The sequence below is a fragment of the Amblyraja radiata genome, chromosome 5 (assembly GCF_010909765.2).
Source record: "Amblyraja radiata isolate CabotCenter1 chromosome 5, sAmbRad1.1.pri, whole genome shotgun sequence".
NCBI classification, from domain to species: domain Eukaryota; kingdom Metazoa; phylum Chordata; class Chondrichthyes; order Rajiformes; family Rajidae; genus Amblyraja; species Amblyraja radiata.
Genome location: NC_045960.1, coordinates 92,535,717 through 92,548,721, shown reverse-complemented (window position 1 = coordinate 92,548,721; position 13,005 = coordinate 92,535,717). Strand labels below are relative to the sequence as shown.

The window sequence follows — 13,005 nt, the reverse complement described above, 5'->3', positions numbered from 1 at the left end:
CTACAAGCACGTGCCAGTTCAGAGGCTGACTATTTTTTCTCCCTCCAATACAATTTAATATTTTAGCAACAGAAGCTGCAGTGTTTGAGCTCCCACTAGACAGAGGAATGGAGCCTCAACAATGGACTACAGGGCACCACTGGAGACCACAAAACAGTTAGTTATTTTCTGTCAAACATTAATCCCATTGAGAAGTGCTCAGTGATTTACATACATCACATTTTTATCCTTAGATGTTCAAATCTCTCTTGCATATATCTGGGACTTTTCAGCTCTGGAAATCTTTTCAATTATATACAACTCCCATTTGTGACAGTGGATTTTAATGTTCACCTGGATGACGTTTCCCCACCCCTGATGAATGTTTATCAGACGGGCGCACATCAAAACATCAAGTACTGGTGGGGTCAAGTTATTTTACGACAAAATGATGGTTTGAAATGCATGCGAATCGGTTATTCAATTGTAATCCTCAAGAGAAGCAACAGAACCCATGTCCAATATGGAGACAGCAATGTAAACATTGTATGATGTATGCAGCACATACTTGCAGTGAGGGGTCAGATGAATTGGGAAATGTTTAGATCAGCTAAAAGAGCTGCGGAAATGTAACAGCATTGTGGGGTTAGGTCATAAACGCATCTACATTGAAAACCAGTGATTAGAAAAACTCTCCCACTTAAAATTTTGGAAAAACCCAACAACCCCCACAATCAAATGTGGATTATGGAGATGTTGGAGACCTTACATTTGGAAAAAAATTAGATTTGTCTTAATTGACAAACCAGAATTATTTATTAGAATATGGTCTCCATTTATAGATTATTTGAAGGGGTAGATTGGACCGGCGCGGAGGCCGGACTGAAGCCTGAACCCAGGACTAGATGAATAGTTATGTTCTCTGACCCACGGACCTATCTCCCAAGTTGTATTATTGATAGTTTATCCTATTTTTCTAATTTCTTTCTTTCTTTCTTTCTTTTTCCTATCTATAAATATAAATAAATAATTAAAGGCAATGTTAATATGTAACCGATAAAGGAGGATCTCAGCTACTTTGGTAACTGAGTCCCTGGAAACCTGGATATTTAATATGTAACCGTTAAACAAAGTCTGTATTGGTTTGGACTATGATATGCAGATGCCTCTAATAAAAATCTATTAAAAAAAACTAAAAAAGCTCTCCCACTTGCACATACCTGCATCAGCCCAGCATAAGACTGCAGCATAGGGGTCATAGGTCAGGCCATTGGGCAGGCCCAGATCATCTTTCACAAGAACCCGTCTGTTTGTTCCGTCCATGTAAGAGGTCTCAATTTTGGGAGCGGCTCTGTTCCAGTCTGTCCAGTACAGGTTTCTGAAAGAATACAATTGCGAGGTAGTCACAGTGTTGGGATGACACTCAAAGATTTCCGTGCGTGACTGATAGCGAGACGGAAAGCTGGTGTCGGCGGGTGGAACGGAAAGTGGGCATAGCAATTCAGTGCAGAGAAGTGCAAGGTAACACATTTAAGGGCAATCAAGCTTGCAAAAACAAAATAAACGGGGGGGACACTAAGTATAGCGAAGCAGAGCATTCTTGGAGTGCCAGAATAGGCACAAGTGTAGAATGTTAAAGCACAAAGGCCATGTTGGCCTGTGCCAAACTCCAGCTGGGCCAGTGTACAGTGCTTACAGACCTATTAGGTTGCTACATGTAAGAATGAAATACTCTTGACTACACTATGCTGTGTGCGAAACATCAGGAATCCAAGTGGCACATCTTCAATGTACCAATAAAAACACAATTGCTAGCCATCAATATGTGAAGTGGTGGAATTAACTAGTACCTGGAATAGTGCAACATGAGTGTTCATTTACAAAGCTATGGGCCAGCACTGGGGAAGAGAATTAGCCAAATGGTCTTTTTTTTGGTCTGCATTGACATAATGGGCTGAATGGCTTCCTCCTATACTGTCAATTTTTCAATTTCTGGGGGAGTTTGGCAGAGTGTGGTGGGAGTCAAAACCAGCAAAGAAAGACACTTACAGTACTAAACTGGTTCCTGCTTTTTGAAAAAGCCATCTATCTAGCCTCAGTCTCTCTGCTACCTTCCCATAGCCCACAAACAACTTATTTTCATGTATTTACCCAAATCCCCTTCGAATGGCATTGATTGCATCATTGCATCCGGTTGTCTAAACCAGGTCAAGAAAACTCACTGGATAAAAATATTTCTGACTCCTTCCTGTTTCTTAAATCAGCATCGCCAAATGACCAACCACATCACCAGTAGAAAATGTTTCTTTATATTTATGCAATTGAAAGTCCTCACATTATTTGGAACAGTTACATCAAATCTTTTCTTAATCTTCTTTGTTTTATAGAAAACCTCCTCCAGTTATTCCCGTGCTTTCGACTTCCCTCCTCCCTGGTAATTTACAGGTTAATCTCCTCCCACAACATCTGGTTTATATACACCACATAGTTAAGCAAAAATATGAGCAAAAACTCTTGCCTGCCTAACGTAATGTGTTATAATATCTAATTCAGCACTGCTGGCGTACCATCCTACCAGTCCACATCATATCTTCTTTCTTTCTGTTCCCAATTATCAGCTTTCCACATTCTCTTACCCATTTTACTGTTGCTCCTAGATTGAAAACAATGTATTTAATCTCTATTGTCCCCGAAATATATAACCCCCCTCCCCACCTCCTATCTTGCTTCCATTTCTTATGTCAGGGGCTATGGGGCAAAACCAGGAGAGGGTTGAGAGGGAAAGTTAGATCAGCCATGATAGAATGGCAGAGTAGACTTGATGGGCCGAATGGCTTAATTCTGCTCCTAAAAATTATGAGCATGAATTTTCAAAGTGTTTAACAATCTAAACCAGGACAGGATCTAATACAGGGTATAACCATATAACCATATAACAATTACAGCACAATTACAGCACGGAAACAGGCCATCTCGACCCTTCTAGTCCGTGCCGAACACATAATCTCCCCTAGTCCCATATACCTGCGCTCAGACCATAACCCTCCATTCCTTTCCCATCCAGCGGTATTGAAGCACAGTACATGTGTGCAGTCTGTGGGAGGATCCACTTGGAGTCACACATGGACCGTGCCAAGTGCCCCCCCACACACACACTGCTAACTACTAATTTAGGTAATTAGCCACAGAACAAGGCGACAGATCATCCGGAGTCCCCAGATGTTTGCTGTGCTGTACATTTGTGAGGGCGGATGCACAATAACCAGTAAAAATGTGTTCACATGGGCTGATCATTATAATCACTGCCAGCTTGTGGCTGTCGTTGGCAGGACAGGCATTTTTGCTCATCTCTAGTTGTTCTGAGAGGGGAACAAAAGAGATTTATGTCAGCTGGTGAACCTCTTCTGCACGCTGCACAAAGCCTCCATACCTTCTTGCAAGCCAGTGATCAGAACTGCAAACAGTTGTTATGAATGTGGCGTAACCAAAGTTTAGTAATGTTGCAACATCACTTCCTAACTGTTATACACCAAACCTGATCAACAAAGGTGAGTATGCCGTGCATTCTCTATCACCCTATCTACTTGTGTGGCCACTTAAGGAGTTGTGGACTTGCACTCCAAGATCCCTCTACATGTTAATGCTCCGACATAATTCTGCAAATGTTTCGTCAGTAATTCCTGCAGGACACCACGAGGTTATTTGAAATACCATCTACCAGAGTTGCAAGGGAGGAATTTCAACACATTCCTGTTTCCTGGACTTTTGCTCAGCCTTTACTTTCAGCATTGCACCAATATGGAATTTCAGGTCAAAGTTCAATCCAAACACTACTTCAGGGCTCCAAAAACAACTGTACATTCCACTCCCCCAATTACCGGCAATCAATCAATCAATCTACCAGCGGATATAACCCGCCTTGTCTACCGTACATTTGAATGAAATGTCAGCTATGAATGTACGGATGTGAAAAGCACTACGCAAGTGCAACCTCTGTTCTACACTTTAGATATTAAGAGCATTACTAGCGAAGGTTGAGGGAGTTCTCACATACCCGTGGACAGGATCTGCAACGATTGCCCGTGGGTTTACTAGGTCATCAGTAAAGAGCACCCGCCTCTGGTCACCATCCATTTTAGCCACTTCAATCCTGTTCAGCCCAGAGTCCGTCCAGAAGATGTTGCGGCCCAGGTGGTCAACGGCTATTCCTTCGGGGCTCTCGAGATCTTAAATACAAAGCCACGCAGTAAGTTCAGATGCAGGGCAGATGGAGCAATTAGATCTTGAACAGTCAGCGAATTAAGAAACAGGAGTAAAATAACTACTGCAGATTACAGGTCTCTTCTGCACAAAATTAAAACCCAGTCTGAATTTGAACCCAAACCAAAGGAGTAACAATGTAATAAAGGTTCCATTGATGATATTTGAAATTGTTGCATGAACATAAATGAATCAATTCCAGGCTCACGTTTTACTTTTAAGACATAATGTGATTAACCAAAGGATAAACTCAGACCAAGACAATTTAGTTACCTCCTACCCAAATAAGACTTACTTCATCAAGTATATCTAATTTGTAACGGATTTAAAATGGAAGGAAAATATAAGCATGGGATAGGATGGGCACACCAGCGCTATTCAAAAAAAAATTCTTAGTTCTTGAAATTTCATTTTTCCCCAGTCCCAAAACATTTCAACATTCTTTAGAAAGTGTTGCCGTTTTCTTCCCCTTACATCCTCAAAGATTAACGCCTATAGCTTAGTTTAGTTTAGAGATACAGCGTGGAAGCAGGCTACTATTGATCACCCATACAACATTAGTTCCATGTTATCTCACTTTTGCATCCTACACACTGGGATCAATTTACAGAAGAATTAACCTGTATTTCTTTGGAAGGTGGGAGGAAACCGGAGCACCCAGGGAAAACCCACATTGTTCCAGGGAAAACGCACAAACTCCTATGTGCGGAAATCCTGGGGGGTACGGGCACGTCCCCTCCATGTTTTTAGAGGTGGGGGACAATTCCCCCATGTTTTGTAATCCGGATTTTGAAATTTGGTAAAAAAAAATTTATTTAAAATCTCCATTTTCCGCGAGACAGTGGGGATGGGGCTGATGATCGAGGGCGCCGATTGGACGAGAGACGTCGGTCAGCAAGCGGGGGGGGGGGGGGCATGATAATTCAGCGGGATGATTGGAGGAGGGAGGTGTCGGTCAGAGGCAGAAGTAGGGGGTGGGAATGAGGATAATAGAGCGCGGTGATAGGAGGCGGGAGACGTCCTGGTGGAGCAAAGATCATAGAGCAGAGCTTGAATCGCCCGGCGCGGCTTAAGATCGGCCGCGGGATCTTCCACCAACCCGCGGTCAAATTGCTGCATCGAGGTGATTGAGGCTCCCGACGTTGAAGCCCCCGCCGGGCGATGGAAGATCCCACGGACAGTTTTAAGCCGCCCCAGGTGATGAAAGGCCCCGCGAATGGGCCGATGCAAACCCTACGATTCAGGGCGGATGAAGCTGCTGTTGCTGGAGTTCGGAGTCGGTCACCAACGAGGTCAGCTCCCGATGTTACCGTCCACAGGGCCGACGGCCGAAACCTTGTGTGTGTGTGTGTGTGTGTGTGTGTGTGTGTGTCCACCAAGAAATTTCCCCCCCCCCCCCCCATGTTTTGATGGTGATTTCCGCCCCCTGCATACAGTCACCATCCATAGTCAGGGTCGAACCAGGGTCTCTGGCACTGTGAGGCAGCATCTCTACTGCTACTCCACTGTGCATTTGAATTTTATGGTGGCTCTTAGCATCAGCAGCCCAGTCACCTTACAACTGTAAATGCTACAGAAAGCAGCTTTGGGAATTCTAGGGTCAGAAATGCAAATTGCAAACCAAGTACTGAAATCTCTCAGGATTATTAATACGTCTTATCTGACTTGATGGACCTTTGATGTCAGGCTGGATCATGTGCTCAGCTCTCAGGATCAATGTTGTTCTGTTGAGGTTGGTTTACTATCGTGTGGACGATGAATGCATCAACAGATGGTGATCACATGGGAAACAGGCAGGGAAGTAATATCTGTGTCTGATCACTGAGTAGCTTGGGTCTAGACAGAAGAATGAATAGACTTCTTTGTGGATCAGGCCACAAATAAAGCAAATATGTTTCACATGGTCTGTAGCTGGTGTTTGACATCTTGGATCCAGGATAAGAGCTTCATACAATGACTCATCCTTTCTCCATTTGGAGCAATTATGAGTCAGAGTCGCACAGCATGAAACAGGCCCTTTGGCCCAACTTGCCCACACCGACCAAGATGCCCCATCTGCGCTAGTCCTATCTGTTCACGTTTGGCCCATATCCCTCTTCACCTTTCCTATCCATCAACATGTCCAAACATCTTTTAAATGTTGTCATAATACCTGCCTTAACTACCTCCTCTGGCAGCTCGTTCCATATACCCACCACCCTCAGTGTGAATTATGTCCCGTGAGTGCATAGTATAGTAAACAAATATATTTATACGAGAGAGAGTTGGGCGAGTATATTCAATCCTGGTACAGCTTAGTCAGTAAATGCTGTACCAAACAAAACACTATCAAGTGTGCCTAGGCCCTCTTGCCATTCACCAGCGATACTGAGCTCTGGTGAGCTCCTCCTCCCAGCTATGTACAGACACAACAAGCCGATGACCATTAGTCACCCTGAAGCCAGTCACCAAACGGCACCAGGTGGCACATTTTAAATGGCAGAGTCCTTGGGCACAACTCAGTGGAAGTTGGCAGTGGTTGATTGTGGTCACCTCTATATCTCTCTCTACATCACCGTCTATATCTCCCGTTTCCCCTTCCCCTGACTCTCAGAAGAAGGGTCTCGGCCCTTAACGTCACCTATTCCTTATCTCTAGCGATGCTGCCTGACCCGCTGAGTTTCTCCAGCATTTTGTGTCTATCTTCTGTTGGTCAGGCATCTGTGGAGAGAAGTGAGCTGATGATTTTTCAGGTCGGGAGGTCCTGATCCTGAGCAGAATTTAAAAGTAAAATTGGATGAACATTTCAAACATCTGAGAATATGGGAAGAAAATGGGACATTGTAACAAAGTTTGGATCGTTCTAGCAAGAGCCAGAAGGGAAAAAATGACCTTGTCTGCTTTGTGGATCTGCCTTAGTTTGAAAATGCTGCATAATAAAGGAGCATAAAATAGCCACATTCTGGTCTAAGAATCACTGCATTTGATGTGCTTCATTTCAGTCTTACAGTTAAAGTGAACGTTGTGCTTTCAGAAGGTTGTGCCAAGTGGTGCCCAAGTTTCTACAATCTTCTAATTCCACTTAGTGGATGCAATGACAACGAATCTACATATGTTTGGCATCCTTGTGACGTCTCAAGGCATTCGGATGAACCAAGTGCTAAGTGTAACCAAGGTTTGTGACAACCTCATTGCAAATGGAAATGTCCCACATAAATGAATGAGATACCAGCCAGGTCACCTACTTTAGTGAAGCTGATTGAGGGATAAACATTGATCAGGATTCTGGATTAATTTCTCCTGCTCTTATTTTATAAATAAGACCAAGCGCAGGCTTGGCGATCGCTTCGCTACAATACCTCCGCTCAGTTCGCAATAACCAACCTGATCTCACGGTGGCTCAGCACTTCAACTCCCCCTCCTATTCCAAATCCGACCTTTCTGTCCTGGGCCTCCTCCACAGCCAGAGTGAGGCCCACCACAAATTGGAGCAGCACCTCATATTTCGCTTGGGTAGTTTACACCCCAGCGGTATGAACATTGACCTCCAATTTCAGGTAGTCCTTGCTTTCTCCCTCCTTCCCCGCCCCTTCCCAGCTCTCCCACAGCCTTCTGTCTCTGCCTCTTCCTTTCTTCTTCCCACCCCCACATCAGTCTGAAGAAGGGTCTCGACCCGAAACGTTGCCTATTCCTTCGCTCCATGGATGCTGCCTCACCCGCTGAGTTTCTCCAGCATTTTTGTCTATATTATAAAAGACCATGGTATCTTTTATGCCCCCATGGTGACAAGTGGAATTTCTCATCCAAAGATGGAACTGCCAACAGAATTGCAACCAGGTGCAGCACGGTTGCGCAGCAGTAGAGTTGCTGCCTTACAGCACCAGGGACCCGGGTTTGATCCTGACTGCTGGTGGTCTCATAACGGAGTTTGTACGTTCTCCCCATGATCATGTGGGTCGCCTCCCACACTGCAAAGTTGTACAGATTTGTAGGTTAATTGGCTTTGGTAAAAATTGTAAATTGTCCCTAATGTGCAGGATAGTGTTACCAGTGTATGGGGATCACTGGTCGGCATGGACTCTGTGGGCTGAAGGGCCTGTTTCAGCCATGTATCTCTAAAAAAACTATCCTCAATAATCAGCCTGGATTATGGATTCAAGTTTTCCATTGGGGCAACTCCATTCCCTTCTGACTGTGATGAAAATAACCAAGTTTAAGTGATCATTCAATATTACAGGTTGCACGTAAAATATTTCTGTTGGGCATGGATGTCATTATGTGTTCTTCCCAGTTTTATTCTCACCTAGTGCGATGATGGTCGTCGGTTCTCCTCCTTGAAGACTAGCCCGGCTGATAGTGCGTCCGGCAATGTCAGTCCAGTACACCATCTTGTCTACGCAGTCATATGCAAGACCAATGACCACCTTGTCCTAAAGGCACAAGAGGTGGCAAATTAGCCGTATGCTACCTTTTCAGAGCAATGAAAGAAAACAAGAGAAACTGAAATATAGATCATTCTTGCTTTGCAGCATAGACGTAAAATATAAACCGTCGCTGCTTCATTAAGGGCCTGTCCTACGAGCATGTGACTGCATGCAGCAAGCACGACCAAACTGGAAGCGGGGGCCGCACGGAGGTCGAGTGATCCCCGTACAGGGCCTGTCACACCAGCATGCGACTGCATGCGGCGAGCGTGACCAAACCGGAAGCGGGTGCCGCGCGGAGGTCGAGTGATCCAATACGAGTTGACGTGAAGTTCGAGCGAAGTCCTCGGGAAGTCCGCGCTAGGCATACGCTGTCAAGACGCTGCGTACGGCGTCGAGACGCTGCGCACGCCCGTCGAGGCGGTGAGTACGGCCTCAAAGCGGCTGTGGGATTTTTGGACAGTGTCAGTTTTTCGGAGCCCCGCGCGATGTCGGGACCAGCTCCGCACAACTCCATACGGCTCCGGCGATCGAAGTGGGACCGGCCCCGTGAGGCCGTACGGCTCAAGCGACCACGTTAGGTCGCGCTTGCTCCATGGAGTCGCATGCTCGTGGGACAGGCCATTAAGAGCGCATTGTTTTCCCATAAGTATCTAATATTGACAAATTTTCAAAACCCAAAGCTGACAATCTTCAAAGAGAATAGATCAGTGAAAATAGGGGGCATATATAAGAACCTCATGTCAACCAACATTCCAGTCTAGTTACAATTTGGCAAATAAATGCTCCCACTATGTTGACTCAACATTCATACCACAGTGAATCTGTCCTGTCCTCATGCATCAGCAGTAACATTACACCAAAATTATAACATTGCAAAACATTATTTCACAGGAATATTACCAAACAGAAACTCAAACGAGGACTGGACAAGTTCAACAAACGTGTAGATTTTAAGACATTTTAAGGAGTAGAGCGAGAATGAGAAGTTTTAGGAGAATTCTAAAGTGCAGCCCCATGGTGGCTGAAACAAATTAGCCGCTAATGGGGCTGGAGCGAGTGGAATGCAGAGTCATCAAAGTCTGAGAGAGTGGGCAGAGTTCACAGCAACGTCCATGGGCGGTGATTTTGAAGGATGTGAAAAAAGTATGTATTTAAAACCAATCAGACACAACAGGAAGTGTTATGTTAGTCTTGTTTACAATTATGCTAGTTATTATAAATGTGAGGTTATCCATTTTGGTGGCAAAAACAGGAAAGCAGACTATTATCTAAATGGTGGCCGATTAGGAAAAGGGGAGGTGCAGCGAGACCTGGGTGTCATGGTACACCAGTCATTGAAAGTAGGCATGCAGGTGCAGCAGGCAGTGAAGAAAGCGAATGGTATGTTAGCTTTCATAGCAAAAGGATTTGACTATAGGAGCAGGGAGGTTCTACTGCAGTTGTACAGGGTCTTGGTGAGACCACACCTGGAGTATTGCGTACAGTTTTGGTCTCCAAATCTGAGGAAGGACATTATTGCCATAGAGGGAGTGCAGAGAAGGTTCACCAGACTGATTCCTGGGATGTCAGGACTGTCTTATGAAGAAAGACTGGATAGACTTGGTTTATACTCTCTAGAATTTAGGAGATTGAGAGGGGATCTTATAGAAACTTACAAAATTCTTAAGGGGTTGGACAGGCTAGATGCAGGAAGATTGTTCCCGATGTTGGGGAAGTCCAGGACAAGGGGTCAGAGTTTAAGGATAAGGGGGAAATCCTTTAAAACCGAGATGAGAAAAACTTTTTTCACACAGAGAGTGGTGAATCTCTGGAACTCTCTGCCACAGAGGGTAGTTGAGGCCAGTTCATTGGCTATATTTAAGAGGGAGTTAGATGTGGCCCTTGTGGCTAAGGGGATCAGAGGGTATGGAGAGAAGGCAGGTACGGGATACTGAGTTGGATGATCAGCCATGATCATATTGAATGGCGGTGCAGGCTCGAAGGGCCGAATGGCCTACTCCTGCACCTAATTTCTATGTTTCTATGAAAATCTATAAAATGAGAAGAATTTACTATTACAAACAATTGCATAACATTTTGCAACAGAGCAATTTGGGAACGTGTTCAGTTCAGGGAGCACTTCATTTAGGGAGGGCAAGGCGCAATAAATGCTGAACTTGCCAGCAATATGAATAAGTATCTATACTACTTACTGTTGACAGAGTGGATGTAACAAGTTTTTGACATTTCACTCCGCCTCTTCCCTCTTTATCTGACTCCCCTTTGACTCATCACCTCTAGCCTTTATCTCTTACTCCATCCATCAACAAGTCATACCCCTGCTACCTGTACCCACCGATCACTTCATAAGTTCATGCAATACGAGCAGAATGATGCCATTCGGCCCATCAAGTCTACTCCACCATTCAATCATGGCTGATCTATCTCTCCCTCCTAACCCCATTCTCCTGCCTTCTCCCCATAACCCCTGACACTTGCCGGGCTTTGTCCCACCCCACCTCTCTTTTACAGCTTTCTCCCCCCACCCCCATTCCAATCAGTCTGAAGAAAGGTCCCCACAGAAGTATAACCTATCCAATTTCTTCCTTGCCCAGATGCTGCCAGATCCTCTGAGATCCTCCAACATTTTGTGTTTTACTCAAGATTCCAGCATCTGCAGTTTCTTGCATCTGCATTTTTTTTTTAAATATTCATTTTTCAGGATTTGAATGTTGCTGGTAAGGTTGGCATTTGTTGCCCTCCATAATTGAATTGCTCAGTCGCTGAACTGAAGGTGTTCACAAACAGCACTGTTTGGAAGGGAGTTCCAGGATTTAGACACAGCAATGATAAAGGACTTGACCCGGTGAGGGAACATGCAGATGGTAGGTCCCCAGTCACCTGTTACCCTCACCCATGGGGTGGAAGAAGATACACATTTAGAAGACACATTCGTATAGGGGAGTATTTGAAATACAGATCATAGATAACACACACTTCAGCAGTGTGGATTGATAACTGTAGGAAGTGAATTATTAGGTGATTGATAAGGAATTATTGTGCCTTGATCTGTTTAGTGTTGAATTGGAGCTGTAGCCCTTCAGACAAGTGGCAAGTATTAATTACATCATGCTCCCATCCATTGATGGTGGAAAGGCGTGAGGTGTCAGCAGGTGCGTTATTCATCACAGGGTTGCAAGCCTCTGACCTGATCTTGCAATCACAGTTTTTACGTTGCTGCTGACAGATACTGGGTAATGGTGTGTCCCAGGACATTGCTGGAGGAGAGGGGAATGTTATTGAATGCCCTGGGTATATAGAAACAAAGAAAACAGGTGCAGGAGTAGACCATTCAGCCCTTTGAGCCAGCACCGCCATTCAATATGATCATGGCTGATAATCCAAAATCTGTACCCCGTTCCTGCCTTCTCCCCATAGCTCTTGATTCCGTTAGCCCTAAGAGCTAAATCTAACTCTTTCTTGAAAACATCCAGCTAATTGGCCTCCACTGCCTTCTGTGGCAGAGAAATCCACAGATTCACAACTCTCTGGGTGAAAAAGTGTTTTCTCATCTCAGCCCTAAATGGCCTACCCCTTATTCTTAAACTGTGACCCCTGGTCTGGACCCCCCCCAACATCGGGAACATTTTTTCCTGCATCTAGCCTGTCCAATCACGTAAGAATTTTACATGTTACTATAAGATGCCCTCTCATCCTTCTAAATTCCAGTGAAATGCCAGGCTAGACTCTCCTATTGGAGGTGGCCATTGTCTGGCAATGTTGTGTTCAAACATTCCTTGTCACTTACCAGCCCATGGTCTGGACTGTGGTGGGCTGCTCAAGCTGCTGTCAGATTGTGAGTAGAATTGAATCCACTGCAAACTTCACTGCTTTTGATTTTACAATGGAAGGAAACTTAGGAATGACACAGCAAAATATGGTTTTGTTTATGACTGCCCTGAGGATCACCAGCAATGATGTCCCAGGCTGGGCTGATAAACCTCCAACAACTCCATCCATTGCCTTGTTTTTTTTCCTTTCATGCTGAAGACCTGAGTATTACCAGGACTCCCTGGCCTTACACTCAGTCGAATGCTATCTTGCCATCAAAGGCAGTCACTCCAACCTCACCTCTGCAATTGGGCCTCTTTGGTCCACAAGGCTGTGATGATGGGTGCACCTCGCTCTCAGAGTGTGGATTTGAGCCTGATCTCCAGTGCTGTCTGCATAGAGCCTATACGTCCTTCCCATAGACTTTCCCCAGCCACTTTATTTCATCCCACATCCTAAAGACACGGTATAAATTTCCCCTAAGTGCTGGAAATGGCAAAATAAACAAAGAGGAATACATGGGCCATGAATTCGTGAGAGAGAATAAGTT

The 13,005-nt window shown here is 44.8% G+C and overlaps 1 protein-coding gene across 1 annotated transcript in view; it reads right to left on the bottom strand.

Moving 5' to 3' along the window:
• The window catches only part of nid1 (nidogen 1), a 99,359-nt gene that overhangs the window by 9,387 nt on the left and 76,967 nt on the right, over positions 1-13,005 (bottom strand). The window contains exons 15-17 of the mRNA XM_033021758.1: positions 8,522-8,648; positions 4,034-4,205; positions 1,200-1,357 (exon numbers count right to left, since the gene is read on the bottom strand). Of these exons, the coding sequence (XP_032877649.1) occupies positions 1,200-1,357; positions 4,034-4,205; positions 8,522-8,648 (457 nt within the window). The remainder of the gene's footprint in view (positions 1-1,199; positions 1,358-4,033; positions 4,206-8,521; positions 8,649-13,005) is intronic.